At 50.6% G+C, this 22,551-nt stretch overlaps 9 protein-coding genes across 9 annotated transcripts; 6 read left to right on the forward strand and 3 right to left on the reverse strand.

Annotated features, from left to right (window-relative positions):
* Positions 1-4,318: 4,318 nt before the first annotated feature.
* Positions 4,319-6,033, reverse strand: ACHE_20962A (acid phosphatase DET1; the record flags this gene model as incomplete). Its single annotated transcript, XM_043285323.1, has 2 exons — positions 4,319-5,962; positions 6,019-6,033. The coding sequence occupies 2 exons, from the start codon at positions 6,031-6,033 to the stop codon at positions 4,319-4,321; spliced, it is 1,659 nt and encodes a 552-aa protein (XP_043134026.1).
* Positions 6,034-6,598: 565 nt separating this feature from the next.
* Positions 6,599-8,065, forward strand: ACHE_20963S (Dor1-like family protein; the record flags this gene model as incomplete). Its single annotated transcript, XM_043285324.1, has 1 exon — positions 6,599-8,065. One exon carries the CDS (start codon positions 6,599-6,601, stop codon positions 8,063-8,065), a length of 1,467 nt encoding a protein of 488 aa, XP_043134027.1.
* Positions 8,066-8,580: 515 nt separating this feature from the next.
* On the forward strand, positions 8,581-9,894 carry ACHE_20964S (ELL-associated factor; the record flags this gene model as incomplete). Its single annotated transcript, XM_043285325.1, has 1 exon — positions 8,581-9,894. One exon carries the CDS (start codon positions 8,581-8,583, stop codon positions 9,892-9,894), a length of 1,314 nt encoding a protein of 437 aa, XP_043134028.1.
* Positions 9,895-10,656: 762 nt separating this feature from the next.
* On the forward strand, positions 10,657-12,093 carry ACHE_20965S (putative cyclin; the record flags this gene model as incomplete). Its single annotated transcript, XM_043285326.1, has 1 exon — positions 10,657-12,093. One exon carries the CDS (start codon positions 10,657-10,659, stop codon positions 12,091-12,093), a length of 1,437 nt encoding a protein of 478 aa, XP_043134029.1.
* Positions 12,094-12,496: 403 nt separating this feature from the next.
* Positions 12,497-13,556, forward strand: ACHE_20966S (dihydroneopterin aldolase; the record flags this gene model as incomplete). The annotated part of the gene is made up of 2 exons (XM_043285327.1): positions 12,497-13,315; positions 13,374-13,556. 2 exons carry the CDS (start codon positions 12,497-12,499, stop codon positions 13,554-13,556), a joined length of 1,002 nt encoding a protein of 333 aa, XP_043134030.1.
* Positions 13,557-13,969: 413 nt separating this feature from the next.
* On the forward strand, positions 13,970-14,236 carry ACHE_20967S (uncharacterized protein; the record flags this gene model as incomplete). The annotated part of the gene is made up of 1 exon (XM_043285328.1): positions 13,970-14,236. One exon carries the CDS (start codon positions 13,970-13,972, stop codon positions 14,234-14,236), a length of 267 nt encoding a protein of 88 aa, XP_043134031.1.
* Positions 14,237-14,500: 264 nt separating this feature from the next.
* On the forward strand, positions 14,501-16,198 carry PSK1 (AGC family serine/threonine-protein kinase; the record flags this gene model as incomplete). Its single annotated transcript, XM_043285329.1, has 1 exon — positions 14,501-16,198. The coding sequence occupies one exon, from the start codon at positions 14,501-14,503 to the stop codon at positions 16,196-16,198; it is 1,698 nt and encodes a 565-aa protein (XP_043134032.1).
* Positions 16,199-16,809: 611 nt separating this feature from the next.
* Positions 16,810-18,664, reverse strand: ACHE_20969A (putative pre-RNA splicing factor Srp2; the record flags this gene model as incomplete). Its single annotated transcript, XM_043285331.1, has 7 exons — positions 16,810-17,196; positions 17,265-17,361; positions 17,429-17,502; positions 17,849-18,015; positions 18,070-18,075; positions 18,140-18,268; positions 18,613-18,664. The coding sequence occupies 7 exons, from the start codon at positions 18,662-18,664 to the stop codon at positions 16,810-16,812; spliced, it is 912 nt and encodes a 303-aa protein (XP_043134033.1).
* Positions 18,665-19,346: 682 nt separating this feature from the next.
* ACHE_20970A (electron-transferring-flavoprotein dehydrogenase) lies at positions 19,347-21,385 on the reverse strand (the record flags this gene model as incomplete). The annotated part of the gene is made up of 3 exons (XM_043285332.1): positions 19,347-19,446; positions 19,508-21,026; positions 21,091-21,385. The coding sequence occupies 3 exons, from the start codon at positions 21,383-21,385 to the stop codon at positions 19,347-19,349; spliced, it is 1,914 nt and encodes a 637-aa protein (XP_043134034.1).
* Between the last annotated feature and the right edge of the window lie 1,166 nt (positions 21,386-22,551).

Consider the following 22,551-nt stretch of genomic DNA (forward strand, 5'->3'; position numbering starts at 1 on the left):
GATTGATAATTTTGTGTTTACCGTCGTTGAATTGTGGCAGAAAACTTGTGAAATTCTTTAAGAAGGAGAAAAAAAGAAAAGAGAAGAAAAGAAATGGACTGATGAAAGAAAAAGGCGTGGGAATAAGGGGCTTATAATAAGAGATTCCGCAGACAGATTGACATGGCGTGCTGACTAGTGTGGAACGCTAACTACCCTTTCTTTAAACGCCAAGACCGCCTACCTATTAAGGCATCCGTACGCTTCTACATGTATGAACAATAATAATAATAATAGTTAACTATGTTAATAATAATAATTATTATTTAAACAAGTTTATTGTCCATACCGAGCCCTAGAGCTATGACAGACCATGCTTCGTGGACTCGAGGTCAGTGGTTATTCTACAGTCTCTTGTCCCCATAGGTTCCTGAGGCGTTAGCCCCCTTCTATCATCTTTCTGATCCTTTTCCTCGCCCCAGACCGCCTGTATGCGCAGGGCTTTTGAGCACAGTACTCTCCTTGTGTTTTCGAGCAAGATGGGTGTGGCCTGTCACGGCGCTCTACTAGGATGATGGAACGTCCAACTCATGGGTTCTACCTAGGTAGCTATCGACGAGAATAATCAACATCAGGAAGGAAGAAAGGAGGTAACGCCATATTTATCAACAAAGCAATAAAGCAAACAACCACACCTCACGTGATAATCAGCCAACGTGACCAGGCCGTCACATTACCCCCCGGCTTCAATAGGCATTGTCCTCAATGTCATGGTCAACCCACAGGTAAGAAAACATGAGAAGGCAACAATACATGAGACACTTGAAAAAGAAAAACACGTGAACATGTCCAAACATCTCCAAAAATCAATCATCGAGATCATTAAGGTCATCAAGACGGTTTGCCTCTAACCTTGCAATCATCTGCTGGTTCCATATTTTATTGGATTCCTTGTGTGCCTTCATGGAACAATCCTTCACCCAATGATCAGAGGAGCCACATCTCACACAGGATCCTTGTTGTCGTCGTCTGTTCCTTTCATCTAGGGAGGTGGACGCTGCTGACAGGGAGTTGATATTGATGACGCTGAGGTCCATAGGATCAAACTTGGTGTGAGAGCCAGATTGGTGTGATTGAGAGTGGGAAACATTGGTGGAATTTGAGCTGAAAGAATGACTTCCCAATTGTTGAACCACACGAAGGAAATCAGTGTATGATTTTGGAAGATTCAACTGCTGGTTGAGACGTCCTCGGAGAGTAGGATTGAGGCCTTTCCTGAACGCTGAAATCTTGGTGACATCAGGCCAATCTTTGCCCTTTGCCTCATAAAGAATCCTCTCAAACTTGGCGATGTAGGCTGCCACAGATTCACCACTATCCTGCTTTAGGACTAGTAGATGATCTTCAGCTTCTTGAACCTTGTTGGGGTTGTCATAAACCAGAGATAGTTGATCAAGGATGGTGTTGTAATCCCAGGTGTTGGTGTCTTCTGCATAAGATAACTGGGGAAGAACTAGAGCTTGGACTTTGCTTTCCAGATTCAGATAGACGTAGTAGAACTGAGCCACTGCATCACCAATAGCTGGAGCATCAATCCTAAGCTTAGCCTTCATCGAAGCAAGCCAGGTATCAAACTTCAAAGATTGGCCATTGAATTTCTCGGGATCAGGGAGGCATGGCTTTGGTCGTTGAAGTGGTTTGGGTTCGTTTTTGATGGATTCGATTTCATTCTGGAGGGCGCGGATCGTAGAAGAAAATTCGTTTCGGAGTTCTTGAAAGGGGTCCATGATCTTTAAGAAAGGGATCGTGAGCTTGAAGCTTGAAAAACTTAAGTCTTGAGAACTTGAAGGGGTGCCAGCATAGTCGCAACCACTGGACTTCTTGAAAGTTGAACTTGAATATGCCAACAACAGAAGTTTCAGTCCTGAGCTCTAGAAACTTAACTGAAGCAGCGCTTGACTTGACTTGAGGATGAACTTGAGGATGGAAACTTGAATGGAGACACTGTTATAGCCTGGCCAGCTCCCGAACTGCGGCACCAGTGAATCCCTTAAAGGGAGAAGCCTTTGGTATTTCTCTCCCTAAGGTATAAAAGGAGGATGTTTGATTATTATGTCACGGCGCTCTACTAGGATGATGGAACGTCCAACTCATGGGTTCTACCTAGGTAGCTATCGACGAGAATAATCAACATCAGGAAGGAAGAAAGGAGGTAACGCCATATTTATCAACAAAGCAATAAAGCAAACAACCACACCTCACGTGATAATCAGCCAACGTGACCAGGCCGTCACATGGCCTAGGCTGACTCTCAGCCTTGGGCTACCCTCCCTGCTACCCCTCTCCTGTTCTAACTGCTTCCTCCAGTGCTTCCAGTCCCCATTCATCATCTCTTCGGGCCCTTTCCACCGTCTGCTGTAGGTGCGCCCGGGGAATAATAATAATATTACATATACAACCTATTGATTTTCCTAGAAATTATCAAGGAGTTCAATCACCATTTATGTTGTATCAATGATCTAGTCAATAATTCAACTACCAATATCAAACCAGTGTGTAGAGAGCACCCAATATTCTATTGCCTAGCCGGCTGCATGATGTCATTGTATTCTGCCCGGTACAAGACGGGTCCACTAAACAATTTTCTAATGTATGGTCAACAGCACAGCACAGAAAAAACCAAGATGGGCCTTCAATAACAATATGCACAGATTTCCTGCCATAATCTGGCTTCTCCGTATTATACCTAGGGTGCTAGTTAGTTGTATTTCGAGACAGGACACTTACCCTAAGTGTCTCCCAAATTGTGCGATGTTCCGGTGATCTTTGAGATCCAAAGATAAGCTGGTAATGTGTTACTCGGTATATTGCGGCTTATCGCCCCCGCCAGGCTCCGTAAGGCGAATAGAACCAAGGAGGTAACAAATCGAGAAACAAAGGCCAACTGAGTACCATTACTCAGTTAGCGGTTAAGCGTGAACGAGTCAGAAATTCAAGGCAACTTGATTAACAAGATTGATCGTGAAGAACTAAACTAAGTATTTGAATGAGCGTGCTTATATATCCTTCCATCTGTGGTAAATCTGTGGTCACATTATACCATTCTGTATACCATTCACGGTCGAACGACTATGGGGGATCATGTGCCTTGTCCACTGAATATCCATGTCTCCTGAGTTAACGTCCTTGTTCCTTCTTGCATTTCGATCGTAACCAGTTATCCAATGAATCTGCCTTAGTCTCCGCGTCATCACGTAACTCTGACACGGTAAGGTCTGTAGCATCTCCCTAGTGACCTTATCTTCGCCCGCTTTACTGAGTCAACCATGATGGGTCATCAAAGTCAAGACATTCACCACCATCCCATGGAGGCAGGCCTTGCCTCTTGGTGGGTTGGCCTTTATTATAGATGACGTTCCTTGAGCTTGTATCTTTAGGATCGATACTGACAACCTCTTCAACTTGGTCATTGCTTTTCAAAGCAGGAAATTCAACGCGCATCCAGGTCGTACATGGTGCTTCTTCACCCAGAAGCACAGTAACCGTGCCAGATGAGCGTTCGGCGAATATCCGACTCGTCCGATCAATGAAGGCCCTATACTCGGGGTCTTTCGTATCTCCTCCAACCTGAAAAAATGTCGTAGGATAAACCTGATTGACAACCTTATATCCTTTCCTTCGAAAGTCCAAGATGATCTTATTCGAAGGGAGTTTTGAGAAGAAGAGGGATTTGTCACGGGGCGGATTTGTGATAGCGTTTGAGCATTCAGCTTCATCGGGGTATGTTTCTCTTGCAACGAGGTTCTTGCTGGTCGTGCTAGGTACAGCGTTGTCGAGTTCAATAGATTTATTCTTTGCAGAAGTGACTTCATTTGGAAAAACCGGAGCCACTGGACTGGCAAATGCGGTGAGGAAGAGAGAGAAGAGAAGTAGTATAAGGGTCAGGAACCGTCACAACTTATACTAGGTATAAGCTAGGCTTTATAATAGCTAAAAACTCGGAGTCTCCGGGCAGTCAAAGTGCCGATCGCCAATCATGCTGTCATGCTGCGCATCTGTGATTACTCCGTACAGATAAAAGAGCATCTGAGCTGGTGTTCTGTCAGGGCTAAAGACATACTCTGTACATTTACTCGGATCCCAAAGCCCGGAATATCCACTCCAGAAAGTTTCCATGAAGGCAGCAGCCGCGGCATCGGGCATCACAGCCAGATACATTCGTCCTTTATGAAAAATCAAACATCATTGCATTCGTGTCGTCAGTCGTTACTTATTAGATCGAACTAGAAACGTGTACGTAGTATGTACTAAGTAAAATGCAGTATAGAACGCCAAGTCATCAATAAACGCTCCCCCGGATACTCTGGTCCCTGCGTCGCTCGGCCTCGAAGGTACCATTTTCATTCTCTTGCTCTTGTTCCGCCGTTGAGTTCTGTGTCTGCGGCTCTGGCTCCGGTTCAAGTGATGTCTCTCGATCATTGGGCAGGTGATCCGTGTCGTCTGTCTCCGGGTCCCGGTCACCGAGGGTATCGCCAATTCTCACGCCTAGACTGCGCTTGTTTAGGTTTGAAATGAAGTGATGATTGTGATTGTGATGGTGGTGGTGGTGGTGGTGGTGGTGGTTATGCGAGCGAGCACGACGTAGACGTTGCAAGGCTGGTTTGCTTTCGCTCCCTTCGTCGTCGCCGTCGTTTCCGATGTCTTGGGACGGTCTGACTTGGTGGGAGATCTGTCGAGGGAGGCTCTCGAGGGGGGCAGATTCTTCGCGCTCGTCTTCGGACGGGGCAAGGCTGTTAAAGCCGCTCATGGAGCCGCCGCCGTCGCGACCCCCAAGGCGGAGGAGGGCCAGGTTGTGGCGGTGGCGGTCGAGGAGGCTGTCTTCGCTGTCTTGGTGGAAGTGCGCTAGGCTGGGTCGTGGGTTTGCGGGTTTTGCGAGGTTAGTGGTGGTTGATTTGGGGTTGGATGTTAGGGCTCGTGAATGGTTGTCATGGTCGTTGTCATTGTCGAAGTCGGGGTTTGTCGCATCTGGAGGGTGTTCTGCTGCTCTTAGTTGCTCGACTTGCGCATTAGCCACCTGGGCAGGTTCGTTCGTGTCGGGTATCTTTTTGTGGGTATCGTGATGTTCGTGACGCATTGCATCTGCTCCGTTCGTTCGCGGGTTCCGTGCAGAAGTCCTCCTGCGGATCCCGTGATTGCATCCGTCTGGACAACCACCCCATCTGCGTCTGGCGGGGACAGGTGGCTCCGATGAAATAGGCGCAGGGTCAAGTCCTTTGGAAGCTCGTTCTTGCTGTATCTCCAGCTCCTTTTCCTTTTTCAACTCAGACCACGTGCGCAGATTGTTTTGTAGCACATACTTCCCGTTGTCCGGGTTGAGCTTCATGATCACAAACTCGCAGTGATTGATATTGCGAAGGTCCTCGAAGTATTCAACGCTCCAGTGATACCACTTCATCAGGAAAACTCGAGTCATAAGACCATGTGTGACCAATACACAGACGCTGGCGAAATCGTCCTCCCCAAATAACCGCCAAAGAGACTCGTTGAATCCGCTCACCCGGTCATACGCATCCGCAGCAGACTCGCCGTTAGGTATCCGGTAGAAAAAGTGTCCATAGTCCTGTCTTTCCATCCACATTCTCTCCATCTCTGCCGAACATGGTTGAAAGTTACCGAAATCCTGCTCACGCAATCGGGGCTCTTCGTACACCTTGATAGTGTGTCTTGGGAACGGCGACGGGGAAGGGTCATCGGAGGTCAAAGAGCTCATAAGTCCTTCCGTGGTCTCCCTCGTTCGACGATAGGGTGATGTGAAGAAGTGTAGGGTATCGTCGGGTCGTAGCAGTTCGCGCAGCTTGGAGCCTGCCTCATGGGCTTGTCGGTGCCCTTCGGGTGTGAGCTTTACCCGGTGGTCGGGGACGGTCTGGTGGATTTCTCGATTCTTGTTTCCTTCAGACTGAGCATGGCGGATCAGGATGATCATCTATCGAGATATGCGTTAGTTTGAATTGAAGCCACAGATAGAAGACCAAAACTCACCCGTGGCTTGCCCATGGTTGATATCAGAGACTTGAAGCGGGGTCAGATTCTATTAGAGAGGAACCCCCTCAGAACATCCGCTGTATCCTTTTCCTACTCTTCCCTTTGAAGAATATCGATGACCACGCGCAAGAAACAAAGCAGGAGACGAGGGGAGGAAATCGATGAGGACAACGACTGAAGGTACCTGATAAATGCTGGATTGGGTTAGCGCCGCCCGTGATCTGAGGCCATCCCGATTGGACGCATTACAAAGCAGCGTTTCTCCAGGTTACCTATTCGGGAATATGGTTGATGGTTGAAATGGCTTTTTAACTCGAGCTGGATATGCGGTCTAATGTATTTGTGTTTTGCGCATAAATGCTTACCAAAATTGCAGTTGGGAAAGTATAATTACAAGACATCGTCGTTCATCACTGCCAACTTCGGAGGTACTGCACCAGTGGCCGCAGAGACCGCCGTACTCTTTCGCAACGCGGAAGCTCCAATCTGGCCCGTTTCGATCGACCTACAGATACCACCACCAATCAATTCTGACCATCATAAAGAAAGAAACGGGAGGGCAAAGAGAGTGCATACAATGGAGGATTCTCTATATGAGCTACTGACTCCTCACTTGAGTTCGACTAGTTTGACAACAACCTTATCCCGCCCCCGCGCCCTCGAACAAGATGCGACGACATCTCGATATCTGAATCGATTGACTACCCTCTCCCTCGAATCCTTGTCGACGACAGAAACACAGTCACTAGCTCAATCATCGCACTCAACGCTCCTCTCCCTCCAGGCTTTGTCTAATCGCTCCCATAAAACCTTCATCACCTCTGCCGATAACCTCTCAAATCTACGCACCTCGATCCCGCAACTCACACGCGAATCACGACGACTTCAAGATGCGATTCCAAAACTTGATGAAGAGGCAGTCCAGTTCTCGACGAAATACAGCCGGACGGCAGAGAATGTTGCGCTTACAAGGCGGAAGAAGGCGATGCAGCTGGCGAGGAACGTTGACCGTCTCTCGGATATCTTAGAGTTACCCACACTACTATCAACGGCTGTGTCGTCGGCTGCAGCGTCGGGAACCGCAGGGGCTTCATCGTCTACAACATATTCGTCTGCATTGGACCTCTACACTCATATTAAGCGATTGCAAACCCTGTATCCGGATTCCTCCCTGGTGAAAGATGTGGCCGCCCAAGCCGAAGATGCGATGAAGGAGATGGCGACAAACCTTATCACGAGTCTGCGAGCGCAGAATCTTCGACTTGCGGCTGCCATGCGGACCGTGGGTTGGTTGCGACGGGTAGCGCCGGAGTTGGAGAATCTGCACAGCGAAGGAGGAAATGGCTCGAGTGAGGGAGCGCTGGGTGCTCTTTTCCTGATTTGCAGACTAGCAAACTTGGTGTCGACATTAGAGGCCCTAGATCCTTTACGAGACCTCGCAGACCAAGAGACGCAACGCCGAACACGCAGTGCAGACAAGCAAGGCGGTCCTGAGGGCCAGCAGACAGAACGATTCTTAAAAAAATATATTGAGATCTTCCGTGAGCAGAGCTTTGCGATTGTCTCTTTGTATAAAAACATCTTTACTCCCGACCAATCTGAACCTGATCTGGCCACCGCGGGCTTACGAGGACTCGATGCGCGAGCAAAAATGGCATCGTCGCGACAAACGCGCCCCGAGGACCCTTTACAATGCCTTCCATCAGCACTATCCACCTTTCCGATGCATCTTGTCCAGCTGCTGACAGAAATATTACGTACTTATCTACCCAATGTCAAGAGCAAGAGTACACGGGAAAGTCTCCTAACTCAGGTTCTGTACTGCGCGGCTAGTCTGGGACGACTCGGAGGAGATTTCAGTATGATTCTGACGGAATTGGCCGATGTTGAAGATGAGGACGAGGAAGATAGCATTGTCTATGAATGGGAGGAAGTGATGAGAAAGCATAGGGCTCTGGCAGGGCGCTTAGAGCAGCTGACCGGCGGGAACTCCGCTGCAGGGACCCCTGGAGGAACCTTGCGATCTGCATCTCCCGTCCACTGACGCTTGCAATGCATTGATATTGTATATGTATAATGACACCAGGAATATACACCGGAATACATAATAACACAACTGATTATTATCGGTTTCTAAAACGGGAAATCATAGCCTCGGGGACGCTAACCATATGAGGCACTAGCGGCGGGAGTGGTCATTCAGCGTTGTCTGGACCGACCGCCGTCATTCTTCCCTAACTCTCTTTCATCTCACCAACGTCCGGAGACAAGGCTGTTGAGGTCAGACGCTGGCCTGTATTATGCTAGAGTGTGCTTTATGCCCTTGGTTAGTGGTCTTCTGTTCTATGTATTCTTTACCTTGTGGCCAGTTTCGATCCTCTGGTCTCCGTCCTCTCCTCTCCTCGTGTGACGTCTCTCTCCTTGCATGCTACCGACTAGTCTGTCGGTCCCCTTAGTCGCCACAAATTATATAGACAAATATCACCTTGACTACGATTTCAAGACCTTAATCCTCCTTTCCCTCCTATCCTCTGCGAATTCGTCCTAGAAACCGCCCCGATGGCCACCTCCGCCATACCGACCGGCGGTATGATCGACCCAACGAAACAGGCCGAGTACCCAGTGCTTCTGGGCGACAGATTAAGCCAACAAGACACCTTCTCGCAATCACGGTTAATCAATTTCAATTACAACTATAAGACCAAATCCGCGACTCCGCAGCAGCGATCGACAATCACCCGTTCGTCACAATCCCAGGATCTTTATAATCTCACCATCACGGACAAGCCACAGAGTACGGAGAACAATACATTAACATATTTGTATGAAGGTAGTGTGGACCCGACACAGGAGTCTGAAGTGCAGGATTATGTTTTGGTCTTTGACTCGGATCGCAAGGCGTTTGTCTTGGAGCCAGTCGCGACAAGGTTGAACTTCAATCTTCGCTCGGCCCCAGCAAAGACAGAAAAGCAGGTGTTGGAACAGTATGAGCAGCTCAGGACTTTGCAGGAGGATCAACAAGGGTCGGCAGATGAACAGCCGCCTGAAAGTGTCGACGGGGATGATGATGGCCCTGCGGATGAGAGCAATCCCTACGATTTCCGGCACTTCCTTCCCAAGGCTGGTGATGAGGATGATGAAAAAGAAAAGTCCTCATTGGATCGAATTACCCCGGAACCTCAGGCCAGCACAAGCAAGCCCGATACTCTGTCAATACCTGTACCTGCCAAACGTGCCCCAAGTCCGAAGCCGCGACCAAAAACCCAGACCAACCCTCTCCGTCAAAAGAAGGCCGAGCCTGCGAAGACGAAAATAGAACCTGCAAAGAAGAAGGCAGAGCCTATGAAGAAGAAAGAGCCACCACCGCGCGAGCCAAGCCCTAAGCCCGAGGCCCAAATCGAAGTGGAGGAGTTCGAAGAGCCTGAATCCAAATCGACACCTTCCGATACCGGAACTGCCGCTCTGGATTCGCATAAGGCTATTCCGTCGCCAGGTTCTAATATCATCATTGACGGAGATCTGATTATCGACATGGGATCGCCGCCTCCGTCTCGCCCTGTCTTCAATATCAACCCAGCTCACTTCTCTTCGAATGGTACACCGGCGAATGGTGCAGAAGACGACGACGATGAAGAGATGGAAGATCTCAGACTCCCATCTCCTGCTGGACATACAGCTCCCGCGCAGGAGGCCGCACCTGAGCTGGCTCAGGAAGAAGATATTGAAGACGATGATGCTCTGGCAGCAGAAATGGAAGCCGCTTTCGAACAGAGTGCAATGGAAGAACAAAACGCACATAGTTACAGTCAACCAGCATCGCAACAATACCACGCTCACAGCGACGACGAAAGTGAAGTCAGTGAGGAGGAGTGAACCGTGTATAATTCGTTTTGGATATGCCTGCTGTTTTCCGGTTTCTTTTTGTCCCTCACTGTACCAACAGTGTATATATGAGCAAACGGCGCCATTCGGAGTTTGGACCGCGGATGGCGCATAGATGCGTCAGGATATCCGCTGGCATATGATACCACTTGATATTATGCTGTACCTATTCTACTGATCTTGGATAATATGTGTTGAATATACTTTTTTTTTTCCTTTTAATTTAGCAAATGCTCGTAAGGCAACTTTGAACTATACCGGAAAATCAAATTCTCCGATCCGGCATCTTGCATTCGACCTCGCAAAAAGAGACTGGCAAAGCACCACTAGACAAACAAACTCCTTCGCGACAAATCGACCAATCTATCTTCAAGTCGAAGTAACTTTTTTATCCACAGCCATTTCTCCATCATTCTTAAATCGCATACCCGCAGTTTTCACGTCGGTTTTCCCCTCCGCCTTCGTCCGCCCTATCCTGACCTCCGACGATTAAGAGAACCAGTCGTGTGCGACTGGCATCGACACGAGTTCCGGTCACGATGCAATGAAAATCCAGCATGCTTACATGATATAATTTAAGGAATAATAATTTATTATCTTAGTGTCGAGGAGGGAAACGGAACAAACGTCATTCACTTCCTCACTCAAACGCGCGTTTGATATTCTGGACGCGGACGAGGCGAAAGCACTGACATTTACGTTCTACCTCTGGTTGCTGCCTCGATACAGATAATATAACAAAGCGCCTTCGCAATGGCGTTGTCTGGTCCCAATTCCAACCAACGGCCCGTCCCATGTCCGTCGAATCCGATCCTCCTCGCGTCGCAATCGCAATGGTTCTTCACAGACGAAGAACTCACCAGAACACCCTCGCAACTTGACGGAATGAAATTCGAGACGGAAAACCAAAGCCGCAGCAAAGGCGTGAACTTCATTACCCAGGTCGGTATCATGTTAAAGCTACCACAGCCCACCCTCGCGACGGCAGCGGTGTACATGCACCGTTTCTTCATGCGGCATAGCATGGTCGACACCCCGCGACACCCGGGGGCACATCCGTACAACATCGCAGCTACATCGTTATTCCTTGCGATGAAGGTTGAAGAGACTGTACGGCGGATGAAGGAGATTATAATCGCATGCTGCCGGGTCGCACTCAAGCAACCGAACATGATTGTGGACGAGCAGTCCAAGGACTTTTGGAGATGGCGCGACACAATCCTCCACCATGAAGATATACTGCTAGAAGCACTATGCTTCGATCTCCAACTCGAACAACCCTACCGCCTCCTCTACGATTTCATGTGCTTCTTTGGCGTCCAGGACCACAAACACCTCCGCAACGCCTCGTGGGCCTTCCTTAATGACTCCATGTTCACCATGCTCGCGGTGCAGTTCAGCGCGCGCACCATCGCCGCAGCGGCGCTGTACGCTGCAGCTCGCCATTGCGATCTCGGATTCAAGGATGACGGCGCTGGTCGGCCGTGGTGGGTGCAGTTGGAAGTTGATTTAGAAGAGGTGCGGCGCGCTTGTATGCGCATGGCGCAGTTGTATGAGAATAATGCGATTCAGAGACATAGCCAGTACTACCCGACCATACCCGTTACGGCTTTCGAGGAGGGTACTGAGAAGACTAGGATTTTGCGGCCGGGTACCAACCCCTCGAATGAAGAGAGCATGGGGAGGAAACGGTCGAGAGAGCCCGAATCAGATTCTCGAAATGATCAGGGTCACAGTCCGGCTCCGACGAACGGGGAACAGCCGCCTAAGCGACAGCGAACGGTCGAGCCGGAGTCTGATACACAACAATCATCATCTTTTGCAGAACCGTCATCATCCCAAAACCGATCTACGAACACGAATGGTCATCTAGCACCGCCCTCGCAAAACCATAAACACCCCGAAGAAGGCGAAACAGACCCCGTTCAGCAACGAATCGACCACATCGTGCAGCAGAACTTACCCTCAGAGGGTCGTCACTCAGATGAGAGATACCGACGGTATTCAGGATCTCGAGACCGATCTCAAGATCAGAGTCGAGATCGAGGCCGCGATCGCGATAGGGACCGCGATAGGGATAGGCAGTATCCGTATCGGGGTCATTCAAGACCGCCGCCGCCTCCACCGCCGCCGCCGCCGGAGGACAAGGAAGAGGGTGAAGCTGAGGGGAGTGAGGAGGGGGAGCTTTGATTCATTTACGAGCATATATATTGGCATAGCTTTTTTCTTCTTCTCTCTATAGATATTAGAATGCTATATTAGTTCTACCATTTACGCTATCCTCGCTTTGTATGGCGTGAAAACGCTTGGTAGACGTTGTCTTATCGCGTCTTATCACTGATGGCTTCACCCCCGCGCTCCCCCACTTTGATTTTTCTGAATTCTTATAAAACGAGCTGAACGAAGGTCAGTTGAGCAGTGACAAAGTGACATCGTGTCGACGACGTCAGACCCATCCCAATCAACTCAATCTCAACCGCCCAATGACCCTATATTGACGACACCGCCGCTTCCACTCATACACACTCTCTTAACACAAGACTAACTCACCAACATCGCACACACCCAACTCATCTCCCAAGCAAAAGCAAAAATGACCACCCAACTCAACGCCCAAATCCCCCCTCACCCGGCCGTCGTCGACAGCGTCAGCCTCCGTGCCATCCAACTCCCCCTCCCCGCAGCCCCAGACCCATGGCATCGCCCGGGTAAACCCCAACCCTGCACCGCATCCTTGAAACTCTCCTACTCCTCCGCCATCGCCGCAGCCGCCGCAGACGATGTCTCCCTCTCCCTGGATTACGGCAAGCTCTACCGCCGGCTGGAAGAAGACATCCGCACCGGCGACGGAAAGGAAGATGTACGGTTGATCGCGGCTATCGTTGCGAACTGCGGGTTGGGGCTGCTTGACGAGACAGCCGCGGGGATTCGGCGCATGGCGCATACACAGACAGGCTTAGGTGCTGGTGGACGACGGGGCAGCGCGTCGTCGACAGCTGGATCGCAGGTGCAGGCGAGGGCGGCTCTGGCTAGCGATGGACCTGCGTCGTCGCCTATTGACGGGCAGTTCGGGCAGTGTGAGGTGTGGTTGCACCTCCCCAAGGCGCATTTACGGGCTGAGGAAGGGGTGAAGTATCGCAGTGTGACGGCTTGGGGGTATAAGCCGGATAGTGCGCCTGGGGCTGGAGGTGCGGAGGCTGTGGCGGCTGATGTGGGACGGTATCCCGTTGTGTTGGAGGAGGAGTTTCGGATTGAGGGGATTAAGTGCTATTGTATTCTGGGAGTGAATTCGCACGAGAGGGTTGAGAAGCAGGCGGTGATTATCTCGTTGGATTTTAGGGGGCGCGGGCAGTTGGCGTGGGGGGAGAAGGTGATTGAGACTTGGGAGGGGGTGACGAGGGGTGTTGCTGAGGTTTGTTCTCTCTGTTTGCTGTGTGCTGGGCTTGGGTGTTTGCTAATGTGTGTCACAGCAAGTTGAAGGCACGGCTTTCCAGACGGTCGAGGCATTGGCGACTTTCATCGCGCGCATTGTGACAGTGGACTTTGGGAATGAGAGAGTCACGGTTAAGGTGGAAAAGCCTAGCGCTCTAGCCTTTGTGGAGAGATCTGGGGTGGAAATTACACGCTCGCAGGCGTTTTTTCAGGGGAGTTAAGTGATGCTACGGAGCATACAGGCGTAGTAGTAAATATATCATCCTGCATGTGATCAGACCGGATTGTGACCAACACATCCTTCTCGCATCCCTTCATCTGACTCCTTTTCTCTCTAAGCCAATAACTGCCTGAATAAGCACAAATATGAGAGAAATAGATTGAAATTCAATCCAATAGCGAATACACGTGACAGCCTCACTCCCCGAATAGGCTTAGTCCAGCTGAGGTTATACGCCCCCCGATTGGCGGAAGTCGACCGCAACACAAAGAATTATCTAAAAAGAAGAAACCTTCGACTTTCTTTTTCTCACCAGCTTCCCTGGAAGAATCTGCTCTTCTTGACTGTCTGCTGAGTATATACCCCTGGTATATCGCACCCATTTCTATACGACCACCCACAACCCACTCCTCTATGTGCCAGTCGTCGCCCTCGTTTCCATCGTCCGCTTTGCTGCTCTCCGCTGGCTGCCTGGCCAACTCCTCCTTTCCCTCCTCTACCGCTACTCCTGAGCCCATTGACTCGGGTCTGAACGACCGGACCGCTGTGGTCTCCTCCCCGGCCGCGTTCGCATTGACTGAGACCCGGATTTCGTCCACCGACGCCTGGCTGCGGGGATCGTCGGAGGTCGGCGAGTCGGTTTGGCTAGGGGTCCTTGTAGGGGTCCTTGGTCCGTCCTGAATAAGGGCGGACGGTAAACTGCTTTATACAGGGTTTGGTGTATACCTGGTGCTCCTTGAGAGGGTCACTGCGCCGCCCTATAAGGTCAGATTATTTACAAGATTGGATGTGTGTTTCTGGTGCCTTGGCCCTTGCATAGCTCTGGGCCTGATGAGCTGACGTTCATTCGATTATTAGAGCTCTTAAGCCTGGATGTAGGCAGTTTTGGTTCACGATCGTTGTCGCTTTATGAATACTCCCGCGAGATATATTACGAAGTGAAGAATGCATTCCTCGTCGATCCCGGTCCACGACGATCTCTCCGTCGGCGATGTCTTTACTCCCCAGATAGACCATCAGCCCGCCGTGAACGAGACCAGTTCGCAAAGCAAACCGACAGACAACAAAGAAACGCCCAACGCTTGTCCATTTCCGATCCCCGCGATCAATGCGAATCCGTTGGCTGAAAAGGGAGGCGGCCGCAAGAAGAAGAAAAAGGCACCATGCCATGCTGTCCCTACTGCGCTGTCGACGGTTCGTGGTTTTACACCTCTTGGTTCAGGCGATGAAGCGTCAGACATCTCGGCTGCTAGCTCCAGAGCTCCAAGTTTACGATCGCCTTCTGTTGCACGGAACGGTGCGAGTCCTGTTTTGAAGCCAACGGCGGGCTGCAGTGGTGTCAGCGCATTGAAGTCACAGCTTGATTCGCTGCAGATCTCTGATAATCGGTCCTGCCTTAGCGCACCAAGTGTTTGCTCCGAGACCCAGAGTAATGCGAGTGGATTCTCCGACAGTGACCAGACGGAGATCTTGACAAGCTATGAAGTGCCTCTGGAGGAGGACTTTGTCAGCCCTGATGCTGAGGCAGAGGAGAGATCTCAGGGAGATCCTGCGGCGAACATGCGCGACCAGCTGTGCAGGAAGATGACGTCGGACGATTTCGAACCAATGCTCTGCCTTGGCAAAGGCTCCTTCGGGACAGTATTGCTGGTGCGCCACACGCTCACGGGGAAGCTGTATGCCCAGAAGCAATTCCGCAAGGCTTCGATCACCGTGCACAAGAAACTCGTGGAACAAACCAAAACCGAACGCACGATTCTGGAAAGCGTCAACCGCCACCCCTTCGTAGTCAAGCTATACTACGCCTTCCAAGACCATGAGATGCTCTACCTTATCCTCGAATATGCCTTGGGCGGCGAACTTTTCACTCACCTCGCCATGGAGCGCATGTTCGATGAAGACATGGCCGCCTTCTACATGGCCGAAATGGTCCTTGCCCTAGAGCACCTCCACCAAAACGTCGGCGTTATCTACCGCGACCTCAAGCCCGAAAACTGCCTCCTAGACCGCGAAGGCCATCTCCTCCTCACAGACTTCGGGCTCAGCAAGATCGTCGCCGCAGACGAAGATGGCCGCTGCAACTCCTCCCTCGGCACCATCGAGTACATGGCCCCAGAAGTCATCCAGGGCAAATCCTACGGCAAAGCATGCGACTGGTGGTCCCTCGGTGCCCTAGGCTACGACCTCCTAACAGGCTCCCCACCCTTCAAAGCAAACAACAACGCCAAGCTCCAGGAGAAAATCCTCAAACAGAAACTCTCCCTGCCCTATTTCCTCGGCCCAGATGCCAAGGACCTCCTCACCCGCCTCATGCGCAAAGAACCCTCCAAACGCCTGGGCTACCACATGCCCAAGGACCTCCATACCATCAAGAGACACCGCTTCTTCCGCAAAATCGACTGGAAGGCGCTTGAGAGCCGCGAGGTACCGGCCCCTATTAGCCCCGTTGTCACGGACCCGGCGCTCGCCGAGAATTTCTCGGCGGATTTTACGGGTCTCCCGCTCAATACCGGGAGCGGGATCGATGAGCGGGGGAGTATGCCGACTGGCACTGGTGGTCGGGCGGAGGGGATGGAATCTGATCCGTTTGGGGGGTTTAGTTTCGTGGCCTCGAGTAGTTTGTTGGATCATGGGTTGTATTGACTATCTGTTGCTTATTTGTATTTACAGCGACAACAACAGCCTAGACAGATGATTGAGTGTTGTCTCGCCGCTTGGGGATTTACAGTACAGTGGCGCGTGTATATTTCTAGATTGCTATACTTGCTACTTGCTTCGTTGCGAGTAATGCAAATACATACAGATACAGTTGTACGTCTGCAAGCTCTCGAGTCTTGTTTGCCGTCTCGAACGTCGTCTACGAGGCACGGCCAATGGCTAGTCACAGACAACAGGATACACGGCCATATCCCCTCCTTGAGTTAGGAAAGACGTGAAGTGGATCCATTTGGAAAGTCGAAAATACTCCGTACATACAACTGTAGCTGTCGAACCCAGGTAAATTTCCAGTTCCAAATCGGAGACCCATAAATCGTATCCGTATCCACGTAAGATCCCGTGTCTCCATGGTCGTATCCAATCCAGAGTTGTGAATCATCCTTCGGTCCAGCCAACGGGAATAAACAAGAACAGTAACTAGCAAATCATACTCCGTAACATAGTGGGTATCCGCCATGCAATGCTTTTTTTTTTTTTTATCTTGTATCAATTGTAAGCGGGGTCTAGGTTGATTCACGTAGCAAAAAGAAATCTATTTACCAGTAAGGACGGCGGTCATAAGGCGGCATATATCCACCCCTGGGCGGCGAGCGCGGACGTCCGAAAGGCCTAGGCGGCGCCATGTAGGGGTCATCAAAGCGTGGCGGGGGCGGCAGCGGTACACGCGCATCATAGAGCTCATCATAGGGACGGCGCGGGGGAGGGAAGTCATCAATCCGGGGGCGGGGAGGGGTGCGGCGGCCATATCCATCTCGGTCGTAGTATTCTCCGCGGATGGGTATGGGGGAGCGCTCGCGGTAGTGGTCGCGCGGGCTGTAGCCTCGGGGTGGAGGGGGGAATCTCCGGTCGTAGTCATCAATGGGTGGGTAGCCTCTTCGCGGGGAGCGGGCCCGGTAGGGTTCACGGTAGGGGTAGGGTTGAATCTGGGAGTGGGTATGAGGATTTCCTTTCCTGGTTTCCATGGTTCCTTGGGGGAGGGTGGAATTCTTACATCCGCGACGCAGTTCACTCTGGCTCCTTTGAACTCGCGTTGATCGAGCTTCTCCACGGCGGTCTTCAGGTCATTGGCGGTTTCGAATTCAACAAACCTTGTTGATGAGACTGGTGTTAATGGTGTCCTTTCTTTGGAGGCAATGTGTTGTAATTGTAACCCACCCTCTTCCAAAATCACGTCCGGCCTCTGAGTAAACTACATCAAGGCCAGATTGACGGGCAAAGTCTTTGAGATCCTAGAGAGAGAAAGGTGTGAGCCAGCTGGGAAATCCTGGTCAACGTGAATTAACAAAAAAAAAAAAAAATGGCAAAAGGCATATCCAAAATGGTCCGATCCAGCTGGCCGAGAAGTATCCAAATTTTAGAGGCCATGAATATGGACGGCTCTCCAAGAAAGATCCATGATGGCGTATTTCCGAGGCCATCTTGTAGTTGAGCTCCAGAGAGTCCAGGATTGTTGAAGATGGTCGTTCAAGTGCGAGATACGGGAGAAATCCAGGCCAGGTTCCAAAACAAAACACGTAATGGATATCAAACGGAAAACTCAGGGAAAAGGGTCCATCTAAGGAGTGGGCTGCTAACCTGCCAACTAGTTGTTTCCGGGAGGCCAGAAACCAGCATGCGATAGATGGTACGACGCGGACGAGGCATACCGGGGCGATCCATGGGGCCACCAGGGAAGTTTTCCTTACGGCGAGGTCCACGCGCAAACTGCACGGTGAGTCGTTCGCCTTTGAAGTCACTGCCATCTGTGTTCGGTTAGAGGGAATGGGAAGCCTGAGCTGGTTATAGTCGATACGCACGGAACGCTAGCTTTCCGGTTAGTACTGTAATTGACTAAAGCTGATAACAGACAGAACAGAGAGAGCTTACCCGGAACAACATCTCTCGCATCCAACGCATCCTCATATTCGATAAAGCCAAACCCCGACATGAGCTTAATCTCAGTAATCTTTCCCGAGCCATGGCTGCCAAAGTGCTCCTCGATATCCTGCTTGGTCACTGAAACACGGCAACACCGATAGTTAGCTCAACGCAGTCCAAACAAAACTCCAGTCAAAAATTTGATGCAAAAATGCCCAAAGGGATCCAGTTTTGTCAGAGGGGTAATCCTGAAGAAAGCCCCTCAGCCACACACGCAGATAGCCCCTCCCTTCATGTATCTGCACGTACGCGCGCGCTCAAACAGAGTGCAGATATCCAAGTGGGATGGGGGATCTTCCATGTATGTGAAGTGGATATCCTATTCCGGGCGCTAACTGAAGGGACAACATGGATTTCCAGTCCAAGCGGCAGACCTCTGGCAGTGGTGGTGGTATTATGGTGGTGGTGTGGTGGCTGCATACCATTGCGGGGAAGATTCCCGAGATAAAGTCGAGTGTTGGAGACCTCAGTCATGGTGTCCGGTGATGAATATCTGATCCAGGGAAAGACAGTGATGGCCAAAGAAAAGCCCGGGAGAAACCTTGGGGAGTAAGGAGAAGTCCTTTAAATGGAGAAAATCGGTCCTAGAGAAAGGAAGTCCAGGAAAGCACACGCATGGAGGTGCAGAAGAGGAGAAGAGCCAGCGAAGAGGTGGAGTTTCTCAAACAGCGCAAACAGAATCACCAACAGCGAAGGAACCAGATAGTAAGACAGCCCTTGTACAAGGACAGCAATGCCTGAGTGTAAGTACAACAACTCAGAAGAGAACAGAGAACAGAATGCAGAGTACAGTAGAAGATGCAGAGGATAAGAGAAAGTTAAAACAGGCGAGTCAGCTGACCGCCCAAAACAACGCCTCGACCAGCGACTGGAGATCGTGATTTTATTCCTTTTTTAGTTGTTTCGCCTCACTTTTGGCTTGACGGTGATCGTCAATACGGCGTACAGATAAACAGATACAATTCACTTTAACGTCGCACTATCTGCGCTTTCCACGGTTCGCTCCCCGCCGAACCAGATTAAGTTATGCTTATGGTCACCTCAGCCCAAGTATAAAAGTAATACTAGTCTAACAAAATTCAGTTGAATGCAGACATATATATACACAGAATTTAATGTTGAATGTACGGATCTTCCTCCAGGGTATCGAATATCGCTATGTCAATGAGTATTTCGGTCCCTCACCACCTTGAGGCGTCTGCCAGTTAATGTCCTGTGTCGGCACCTTGATGTCGCAAGTCTTGCAGTGGATGCAGCTGTTGTCCATTAGCTATGATCAGAAAGTAACGAAAAGAAAAAAAAAAAAAGGGAACTCACTTTTGCGCGTTGATCTGGAACCGCACACCGTGCTCCTTGCTCGGGTCCTCAACGTATTCATACACACCGGCAGGACAGAACCGGTTCTCGACTCCCTTGTACTTGGGCCACGCGACATCCTTGTGCTTATCCCAGTCCTTCACTTGCAGATGCACCGGTTGGTCTTCCTCGTGGTTGGTTCCGGTCCGGCTGACGCTGGTCATGATGTCGAAGCTGAGAACGCCGTCGGGTTTGGGGTATTCGATTTTCTGGCATTGCGATGCCTCCTTGGTGGCGGCAGCGTCGGTGCTGTGGTGCTTAAGGGTCCAGGGTCCTTTACCACGGAGAACGTAGGCTTCTAGACCAGAGTACATGATACCTCCGTAGAGACCGAGCGGGGTGCTGAACGACGGACGCATGTTACGCACTGCATGCAGCTCCTTCCAGATCCACGAATTCCGAAGCGCGGATTCGTAGTCGAAGAGGAACACGGTGCCAGGCGTCTCGCCCTGTAGGGCCGAGTAGGTTGCCTCTGCCGCCAACATGCCCGACTTCATGGACGTATGGGTACCCTTGATCTTGGGAACGTTCAAGAATCCAGCCGAATCACCGATAAGAGCACCACCGGGGAAAGCGCACTTGGGTATCGACTGGAAACCGCCCTCGTTCAAAGCTCTGGCGCCGTACGAGATGCACTTTCCGCCTTCCAGAACTTCCTTGAAAAGCGGGTGGTGCTTGAGTTTCTGGAATTCACCGTAGGGCGACAGATACGGGTTCGGGTAGTCGAGTCCAACAACCAACCCAATGCTGACCATGTTGTCACCAAAGTGGTACATCCACGACCCACCGTAGGTGTCCGAGGGGAGCGGGTATCCCATGGAATGCACGATCTCACCCGGTCGGAACTTCTCTGGTTGAACCTCCCAAACTTCTTTCACACCCAGACCATACGTCTGCGGCTGGCTGTCGCGCCGGAGATCGAACGTCTTGATGACCTGCTTCGTCAAGCTTCCGTGGCAACCCTCACCAAGCAGCGTAACGCGCGCATGGAATTCCATTCCCCGCTCAAACGAGTCCTTGGCCTTTCCGTCGCGACCCACACCAAGATCGTTCGTTGCGACACCCTTCACCGATCCGTCATGGTTGTAGACAATCTCACTGGCAGCGAATCCAGGGTAGACCTCCACGCCAATCTCCTCTGCCCGCTCACCGAGCCACTTGGTCAGCTGACTCAAGCTAACGATGTAGTTGCCGTGGTTGTTCATCTGTGGGGGCGCCGGAATCGGGAATGAAGAATTCTTGGTCAGGAACCGCATCTTGTCATCCCCAGCCGGTGTCGCACCTTCAAAACGCGAAGGGTTGTCCTCCGACAACCAGTCTGGTAATAATTCATCGATTGCGGTGGGTTCGAGAACGTTGCCGGAAACGATATGTGCGCCTAATTCTCCTGCTTTCTCTAGTAGAATTACCCGGAATTCCTCATTTCCAGCTTCATTTGCCAATTGCTTCAATCGAATTGCCGCTGAGAGGCCGGCGGGGCCTGGAGTGAAGAGATTAGAAGTTAGCAAAGCTGCAGACTGTTCCAGTCATAAATCATAGCTTACCGCCACCAACAATGCAAACGTCGACCTCATCCGACTCCCGTTCCACCTGGCGAGGATCAAAACGGCCCTCCTCATCTGTAAGCTTTCTTGATATCGATTGCGAAAAGGCTCGAATCTGATGCTGTCCCTGCAGGAGGGCGGTATGACGGATCGACCGTCTAGAAGTGAGAGTATTCGATTTCGGAGCTCGAGCAGGGCGCGCGATTGTTGAGAAGGACGAGAAAGCTCTGGTGATTCGAGGGGAGCATTGTAATTCTCTCCTCAATAGAGGGAGGACAGCACCTCTTGACGCCATTTCGAGGTGAGGGGTGGGAGATCAATTCAGAGGGGCGAAGAGGAAGGGTTTTTTAAAAAAAAAAAAAGTTGTAAAGTGAGTAAGAAAGATGCGGAAGATTGACTGCAGGCTCTACTGACTCTTACAGCACAACACAGCCCGTTATTCTCAAAGAGAATTCAAAGATAGCAAGAAGAAGAGAGAGAATCAAGTATAGAATATCCCCAGAATAATAAGATGTATCATCTGCGACTCGGCGAAAGCGTGCGTAACGGTATTGTCACGGCCATACAGCACTGGTACCCGAGGTTACCAGGACGTCACGAGCCAATCAGAAACGTGATGATGTGAATCGGCAGCTATTCAGGCGTTCCGCGGCTTCTTCTGTAATTCCGCCAGAGAACCCGACGGAGGAGATGGCATTGTGGTAACTAACTGGTAACAGTGCTGATTGATCCCGGATTCCCGAATCTGGGGAATGGGTACGGTACCCCTCTTGTTTCTTGTCCTGTCAGTGATTCTGGGGAACCCCGAGTATAACCGCCCCTGGCATCAGTAGTAAGCCCCGGTTTCATGGTCGAATGCGTTCAATGTAGGATCACATGATTGCATAATTGAGTACAACAATGGCATCACGTGGATCAGCCTTGCTGGCATATGTGCTCTTTCGTACACAAATTACTACACGACGATGCTCAATTGTGATGGAAGAATGCGATGACCGATTGCAGATTGTACGGCATGGTGGTGGTATGTACTGAGCATACCGGTATGCTTTGCCTGATATTGTGCTCATTGTGTTTTGTGATAATGGATAGAATAAACTACACTTGGTACAATGAATCCCCAGACAATGGTGATTTCATATGCTCGGACACCTGCGAGTCGGTGGATCATTAAGTGTCTGAGATCTGGGGAGCAGCGGCTGCGCGGGCCCAGTCAGCACTGTATCCATCTTGTCTTGGCTATAAAAGGAATAGTTTTATGCGAACATCCGATAGATAAACAAAAAGAAATATTGTTGTCGCTCTATCACAACGAGTTGATACTTGTAAACTCAATAGATGATAAATTAAACAATCATGACGACAACACACACCGTTCGAAGATGCATCGAACAAACAGGGAAGATGCCAAGCCATAAAGGACACGAAAGCAAAATAGAAAAAAGACCGTTGGCGCGTACT

Source organism: Aspergillus chevalieri, chromosome 2 (genome assembly GCF_016861735.1).
Source record: "Aspergillus chevalieri M1 DNA, chromosome 2, nearly complete sequence".
NCBI lineage: Eukaryota > Fungi > Ascomycota > Eurotiomycetes > Eurotiales > Aspergillaceae > Aspergillus > Aspergillus chevalieri.